The sequence below is a fragment of the Synchiropus splendidus genome, chromosome 1, assembly GCF_027744825.2.
Source record: "Synchiropus splendidus isolate RoL2022-P1 chromosome 1, RoL_Sspl_1.0, whole genome shotgun sequence".
NCBI lineage: Eukaryota > Metazoa > Chordata > Actinopteri > Syngnathiformes > Callionymidae > Synchiropus > Synchiropus splendidus.
Window position 1 is genome coordinate 26450754 of NC_071334.1, and position 8402 is coordinate 26459155.

The following is an 8402-nucleotide window of genomic DNA, read 5'->3' on the forward strand; positions in this document are numbered from 1 at the left end:
AAGGAACACAACACATCAGCAAAAAAACAGAAAATAGAATTGAACAGTTATGTAAATGTACTTTGAAAGATGGATGGACGTACTTAATTGAGCCCAAAATGAGGAATTACAGAATAAAGGAAGATGTCACACATCATTCAGTTCCCTCATTTCCCTCCTGTTTCCTGCCATTAAACTTTATAAGATTGACAAGGATGATGGAGGATCACTAAGCATAGCTGTGTTCACACTCAGAAGGCTCTACCACTCATTGGAAATAGCACAAAAGCATCAGTGGATTTAACTTGAGCCACAAACATAGCAAATGTTGTTGTTCATCGACATCATGGATCATATCCATTATCCAAGACCGGGGGGCGGGGTCAGACTTTCCTCTTCTCAGAAACCTCTTCCAGGGTAATACCGAGGTGTTCCCAGATTTAGTTTCTCCAGTATGTCCCTGGACTTCCTCGCAGTCTGGCTTGCCAGGAGCCCAACGTCAGGAGTCCTAGAAAAAGCCATCAATGTGTGGGAGCAGTGGTCCGACTGTGAGCTGCTCCCAGAATACAGAGGCCCTCTCCCAGCCCCTGAGGGACAGTTATACCACCATGTGGAGAAGAATATTTTCAGCCAAGAGAATCCACAATCTTGTTCTTTTGGTTTGTGACCATGAGTGTGAGAAGGAATGTAGAAAAATATGTAAATCAACTGCCTTGCTTCAGCCTCAGCTCTTTCTTCATCACGCTGGAATGATGGGTGAAAGCAGGGGTCTTATTTCAGTCCTCTAGCTCAACAACCAATTGAAAAGAAAACCATGTCAGTCTCTACGATCGTGATCTTCTCTTTCATGAACCCCAGAGTTGAAGGACAGTGGTGATGGGGAAAACTTGATGAGGAAGTAGAAAGACCAGTTCCATGGCACCACTCTCTATCATGCAATTGAAAAGTATACATCCTCTTTTCAGGATCATCTATGAAGTTTCCCTCAACGATAAAAACTTGACTACCAATGCAGAGAATCACGGTCGCAAACGTAGAGCATTCTCAGTGCTGAGCTTCACATGTGCATGTGATCACATGTCATACAAATAAAAAGATTGGCATGTGCAGTGTACACAGTGTGAATCACACTGAGCCACTGTATATCTCTTGTACACACATGGTACCATTTTGTATTCCATAAGCACAAAGACAACACCAGCCATGTCAAATATATCTGCCTTTACTTTATTAATGCACTGTACAGTATTTCATTTCCAAAGAAACTATTGTACTACAGGACAATAATGGCTGCCATTTACTACAAAAAGTTGCATAAATAATTTAAATGTGTAAAACAAAACAAAATAATAAATATGCAGTTCAGTATTTATATCAGTCCTTCTTTGTGAGTCCTCCCTTTCTCCCCTCTCAAGCCAGGGGATTTGAGCGCACGCTCTCTAAACGTCCCGTCACTGCAGCGCTCCACTTGCATGAAAAACACTTTTCCAGTTGCTGCTTCCTCCTCCCGCTCTCAGGCAATGGCTCTACTCCAAGTGTCGACTGGTCAACTCAGAGCGCCACTCAACCGTGATCTGATTCTGTCAGTCATGACTCAGAGCTCATAGTGAAATTAATAGTCGGAATGAAACTTGATTTGAGTGCGGAGAGGTTTGAGAAATCAAGAAGTAAAGAGGAAGCAAACATGGGATGTTTCCGGGTACCTATTTGACGATGAACTGTCGATATTTTTATCTTCTCCTGGTTTGAGTTATTTACAGAAAGGGAGCAGAGTGTGGGTGTCTAGAGCGACAGCAGATTCACAGTTGCTGCTCTAGTTGGCCCATCTAGAAAAGAATTCCTGTCGTGGGTGTTTGTTGAAGACGGCTGCCCGAGGTACAACACAGCAAATGTTGCGATGCCTCCTCCACATATGTTCTGTGAGAACGTTGTGTGATTCTGACAAACAGGAACCGGAGAGAGGAAATGGCTTTTTATGACTCAAATCCTAACACTGTACTCATGTAGTCATTAAGACGAGTCACAGGAATGCCCCGTTGTTCCGTCTCCCTCAAGCTCACCGAAATCCCTCGTGCCTCCAACATCTACAGGTCTGGTCGAGGTGAGGAAGCGACTTGATCCACAGTTTACCCGAGCCCTGGCTGTTCTCACCTCCTGTCACAGGGAAGCACCTCCAAATATTTAAGATACATTTGCTGATCTACATCCGCTGGATGTTTGTACAGATGTGTTTTTAAACCTCTGGGATGTTTACTCTTGGTGCTTGAAGTCTGCTTCTGACAGACTGGAAATCCAGGAAAGTGTTTTTCAGTTTGAGTAATTCACTGATCAGTTACCCACCGTCACATCTCTTGAGCTGTCAGGGTAAGTCCCGGCATGGATCGTTGGTCATGCACATGAGCCCCAAACGTGTAGCTGAGCAAACAGATTTCAAATCAGAGCGGAAAAATAGCTTATCTGTACATGTTCTCACACATCTTCTCCACACATGGGAGATGCATGTCTACTTTGGTCTCTGTCCTCAATAGATTTTCGGAGGATACACTAAAACGAATTCCCAACCAGTGGTGTGTTGTTATCCTTGGTCCGGTTTTGAGGTAAACGTTTGCTGTTGCGCTGGGCCTTCGGCACATCCTTCGGCTCTGACTGGTTGTGGTGGGGCCTGAAGCGCTTGCACTTGCAGGACGTGACGATACGGATCTTGTAAGTCCGTGTGTTGCCGGTGGGGCAGTGCAGCTGGACTCTCCGGGTCCGAGAGTGCGCTGGTATGCAGCGGTAGTCTGACGCGCTGCTTCTCCACCATTTCCCACGCACGATCTGGTTGGGCATCAAGTGAGCAGGCAGGCACTGGCCTGAACACACCAACTCCTTCACAGGCTTCGCACTGCGGCAAGACCCGTCGGTGATGTAGCGCGTTGATCGAAGCTCCCTGCAGCTCAGCTCCGAGGCACCTGCGTTGACGAAAAGGAAACACAGTTACGCTCGTGGACTCGGACCAACACAAACACTTTGTAGTGTTGCACGGCTTTCGATGTGGCAGTGATCATTTTTCTCAGTCTGATTCAGCCAACATAAACCTGCTGATTGTGCTATTTGTTGAACGACCCCACGGTAGAAAACATTAGCTGGATTAAAATTGCGCCACGGGGGAAGATGCATTTCATTTCAGTTCTTTAACATAACTGTAAAACCGCAGAGGATTTTAAGACGTTCCATAAACTCAGCTTCATACCAAACTTAAAGATGGATGGCAGTGAGATCACTGTCTGAGTTTGATTCATGGTGCAACCATTAAGCTGACGACAGGCTTGACAAAATAAAAGCAGCTGGCAGCAATCGGCTGATAGCAAATCCAGACCAGAGGGCCATTTAACAGCTCAATCAAACCTAATGGAGGCCCGACCCGGAGGAAAGAGCTGGCACACTCGCCTTGGCCCAGAGGAAATGCACGCGCCGATCGAGGAGCTCGCCGGTTATTTTAAGGCAGCACTGCAATTGTACCATTCGGGTCCCGCTGGACATCTGCCAGTCCGACTTGAGAGAACGCACACACGGAGCCCAGGGTCTTATGTTTCGGCTCTTTTACAGGCGCACGCATGAGTTATTGTGCCACTTTTTTGTGTAACAAGCACAGTGTAAAAAAGGTCAAAAGGAACCAACGGTGAAGAAATGATACACGTATAGAGGGATCTGTTTTCCTGTGGGTCATTCTTCACAAATAAAGACGTGGACAAAGGATTTATGTGGGATGACTTCCTCTCCTTCCTCTGTCGAGAACTCGATCCCGTATTTTTCTGCAACTGCTGAACAGAGGTAGCAAACAAAGACCAGAGAACACAGGGCAGCAGCTTTCCTACAAAGAGTCGGGTCACCTTGCTCAACGTCTCTGGCTCATGACACAGATGATTATTTTAAGATGTAAGCTGAAATAGTGGGGAACATTATGATATAATGAATTAATCGCTGACATGCATCTGGAGTTTGTTGCTTCTTGTCTCCCCTGGGGTCTTGTTATTCTTTCATACCAGCTTCACATTATGATCATAAATCCCCAGTAAGGAAACTTGTCTTTTCTCTATTGCTGTGTTTTGTTTTTTTGAATGGCAGATTAGGTCAAGTCTTAAATAACCGTTGTTCATTGATAATAGTTTATTCAGCTTTTGGGTTTTACAGAGGAAGCATTTGCATAAAGGAACAATGTACACCAGCCAGGTGTGACGCCATACATCTGGGATCAGACTGAGTGAGCTTCAAGGCCTGACACTGCTCCAGTTGAAAATACCAGTCATTTAAAAGCAGTGGTTTAACACCAAAACATGAGGTAAACTAATGAGACACACATTTTTTCGGGTAAAAACAAATCACAGTCTTCTCAATGTTGATTGAACTCTTCAGAAAGGTTTCTTTGGGGTTTGTTCATTGGTCATGAAGTATTTCCTATGACTTGAAAATAAAGGAAAATTGAGAGGAATTATGAATGAGATATTAATGTTAAATACATTGGTTGTTTTAGGATTATACAGGCAAAAAACAGCCGCTCTGTTCTGAGCTTGATCTCACAACAGAGACAAGGGAGAAGACTAAAAGGGACCCAAGCCTTTTTGGTGACCCCATCCAAAGTCATCCCAGGACATGACGGATGAAGGACATAATCCCATGGATTATTATCACACTGTGTGAAACTGCCCTCTGTCTCTAAAACAACAAGAGTGCGGATTTGTTGTCCCAATCCTTAAAGGCTACTTAGCCAAATAATTGAGTTGCAGTCATTGCGCATGTGATGCAGAAGGCCAGCCAGTAGTGGTAAAAGCCACAACAAACAGAAATCAGTCACACTTATAGGGCTCATCTCAGGAATTCGCGGTTTGAGAACGCTGCAGCAGCCATTTGACAACAGGAGAACATTTACACTTTCAAAGTCACCATGTCCTCAGGTGTCACAGGTGCCACTGGTCTTTTGTCACTAAAGAGGTTTTAGAATAGTCCAGTAAAATTCCAGTCAATAGTTACCAGAATACCAAATAGTTATTTCAATATAAGTGTATTTGACAGCACTATAACATGCCACCTTTTGGTTTGATTCCCCCAATACTGTATTTATATTTGCTGGCCACTGATATTGAATAGGGAAGGTGTCAATCGGAATGCTGTGTTTGAAACTGCATTGAGGGAGAAACCACAAGAATGTGTGTGTGTTTGGCAGTTGTGGTGAGGCGTAGGAGTTCTCACCATCCTAAACCCTCTCCACGGCTTTCAAGAAAACAAATCAACTGAAAATAAAAAGGTAAATGATGAATGCTTGAGTCCCAAAATAGGTGAGTGAAATTATAGGCTTGTTTTTGCCTTGTGTGGGTCGGCCACAGAGCAATAAAATAATAATGGTCGAAAAACAAGAAGGGCATTATAATGCCTCCATTATACCTCATTGTAGTTTTAATTTTAATGGCACACTACTTCTGGGGGAAAAAAGTGGAAAATCCATTACACTGTAATAAAATGGTCAAAGAAAAAGTCGCATAAAAATACATTTCTTTTTTTCTTTCTTGAGTGTATTTCTTTTTTTAAAATGTTGTCTGAAGTATTTCTGAAAACCTTTGTCATGATTTAATTGTAAGTGCGAAGCTAATAGTTTGAAATGTGCGAATAGATGAAAGTCAGTGAGTAAATCTCAACACTTACTGTAAGAGACGCTGTTTGCATTTCTTCCTCCATTCTTTGCTCGGTTATTGACCGTGTTGTTGTTGTTGTTGTTGTTGTTGTTGTTGTTGTTGTTGTTGTTGTTGCTGCTGCTGCTGCTGCTGCTGCTGCTGAGTATCGCTTCATGCGGAGCTCGATTGATCCCCCTGTAGTCCGGTAAAATCTCGGTGGCGTCGTTCTTCAGTACCTTCCAGCCCCTGACGACGGAGCAGCATCCCTGGAGGAGCAGCAGCAGCAGAGCGGAGCTGGAGACGAGCTGAGCCGATGACACCTGCATGATGGCCGGGCAGAGAAGAGCGCGCACTGACGGGGATGCGTTCAACTTCCAGACTCCGAGCATTGCGCGAGGCTTTATAAAGCCGGTGTTTCGTCTGACAAATTAGGCGCTTACTCAAAGTGGGAGGAGTTGAACCTGCGCCCAAGATTCATTGAGAAGCGAGGAGGAGGCGTGGATGGGGAGCGTTTCAACTCCTGCATCTCTCACCTCCGGTCCGCAGACAAATGTGTCTGTTCTTTTACAGATGTATGCATTATGAACAGGGTCCGATGGAGATACTCTGCGGCCCCAGGGAACGCGTGGTATGAAGCATGTGTCAGGTGCCCATCCTTTAATTCTATATTAATGAAATATGATTATATTAATTAACCAGAAAGAAAACGCAGAATGGAGATGTTTGCAGTAGCTGAGAATTGCGATGAGTTTGTGCATCCAATGTGATGGTCTGAAAATCTGTCCAGGGTGTCCCTCACCCCATGTACATTATTTATCCTAGATCCAAATGACTCACTGATATGGTCACTCAGATTGTTCTCTTTGCCAATGATACTCGCAGAATTTGTGCTGAAAGAGATTTATAAATTCGTTTCCTATTCCAAACAAATGAATGATAGATTTCAATGAATGTGACATTCAATCCTCGTGAGTCAGGAACCAAGTCCCTCAACAGAATGATGCAGCTCCCTCCTCTTGATGATTTCAGATTAGACCGGACAAATTCTACTTTTGGTGATTTATTTTTGAGGGAAAATCTTGGCAGTAAGAAGTTGCCCACTCATCCAGAGACCCACTATAAAGGCTCACATTACTTTGCATAATTAGAACTCTGCTAGGAGCCAATACAGTACGTTCCTCTTCTGTCTTTGATGCAATTTTGAGAAAGCTTTCAACCCCCCTCCTGAAGTTAAAGTCCGCCAGAGCTGCAATTTGTTGAGATGTTTAAGCTCCACATGATCATTTCCTGACCAATCCTGTATGATATGACTTAAAATGGCCTGAGAACTGAGCCACTCATTTTTTTTTTCATTTCCCAAGTCTGAGAGATGAGCGCTGACAGATGGAGACTCTCTCTTTCAAACACTGCCCTCTTGAGGGAGAATAAACAAGTCTGGCACAGCAGTGTGGAGTTGTCATCTGTGCCAAACCTGGCTTCTAAACTTAGATGTACAGATAAAGACAGTGATAAAAAAAGGGCCAGCTCTTTTCACATCCACTTATTCCACACTCTTCCACAATGACACAGCCGCGTCAGTGTTTGTCAGACAGCAGCGAACTGGTCATCCATCATCAATCACGGCAGACATTACGGGTTATAACAGTGAATTAGTGTAATGATACTGTGAGATGGAGATCACCAGTAAAGGTCAACCTCTGAACAACACTTGGCTTCTCTTTGCCTCCCGTTCTCTGGTTTCCACCCAAAGACATGCTCACTTGGACACTCAAAATTACCCCGAGGTGTGCATGTGTGTGTGAATGGTGTGTGAATGGTGTGTCTGTGCCCTGTGATGGACTGGTGACCTGTCCAGGGTGTATTCCTGCCTCTCACCCAATGACTTCTGGGATAGGCTCCAGCACTGCCCGCAACCCTGAACAGGACTAAGAAATGGTTAATTGACGATGTATGTATGTACCACACCAGTCTGCCACTCGTCCGGTACTGACTCAGACATCCATGCTATGTTGAAGAGGCGTGTCAGCCAAGACAGCCCCCCAACACCCAGAGCATTCAGCATTTCTGGACAAATATCGTGGAGCTTTGTGACTACCACAGAGACTGTAGCCCGAGAAATCGATGAAGACTGCCCACCATCCTCCAGCTCTATCTCGCTTACAGAGGGTGGAGTGTCCGGGTTAAAGAGTTCCTCAAAGTGCTCTTTGCAACAACCAATTACATCCTCAGTTGAGGTCAACAGTGTTCCATCCTTACAGTAAACAGCTTAGATACGAACGGTAGCTTCAGACACAAGATCTCGATAAGACACCTTCAGTCGAATAGCTTCCGTGACATCTGGTGTCCACCAAGATTATCAGGGACCTACACATGGATGCAGGAGAAAGGTCCATAGAAGTGTGACTTGAAAACCCCTCTGACAGTTTCGTCCTCCTGATGCTCCCAGTTTACCTGGTCGGTCTAGAGGCTTTCCCTGCCATGGGAGCCAAGTCACCACCAGATGGTGATCACTTGACAGTTCAGCCCCTCTCTTCACCCAAGTGTCCAGAACATACAGCTACAAGTCAGATTATAGGCTTACAAAATCCATCATTGACCTACCACGTACACTTGTGAGCTTGATCAAACATGATGTTTGTGATGGACAAACCATGACTAGCACAGAAGTCCAACAACAAACAACCATTCAGGTTCAGATCAGGCAGAACAATCACGCTTTTCCAAGTTTCTCCATCATTGCCCATTTGTGGATTGAAGTCCGCCAGTAGGACGATG

General features: G+C 44.6%; 1 protein-coding gene across 1 annotated transcript; it reads right to left on the minus strand.

Annotated features, from left to right (window-relative positions):
• Nucleotides 1-1174: 1174 nt before the first annotated feature.
• On the minus strand, nucleotides 1175-5990 carry sost (sclerostin). Its single transcript, XM_053861304.1, has 2 exons — nucleotides 5659-5990; nucleotides 1175-2930 (listed from the first exon to the last, which is right to left on the minus strand). The coding sequence occupies exons 1-2, from the start codon at nucleotides 5951-5953 to the stop codon at nucleotides 2524-2526; spliced, it is 702 nt and encodes a 233-aa protein (XP_053717279.1). The 5' UTR covers nucleotides 5954-5990; the 3' UTR covers nucleotides 1175-2523.
• Nucleotides 5991-8402: the final 2412 nt, after the last annotated feature.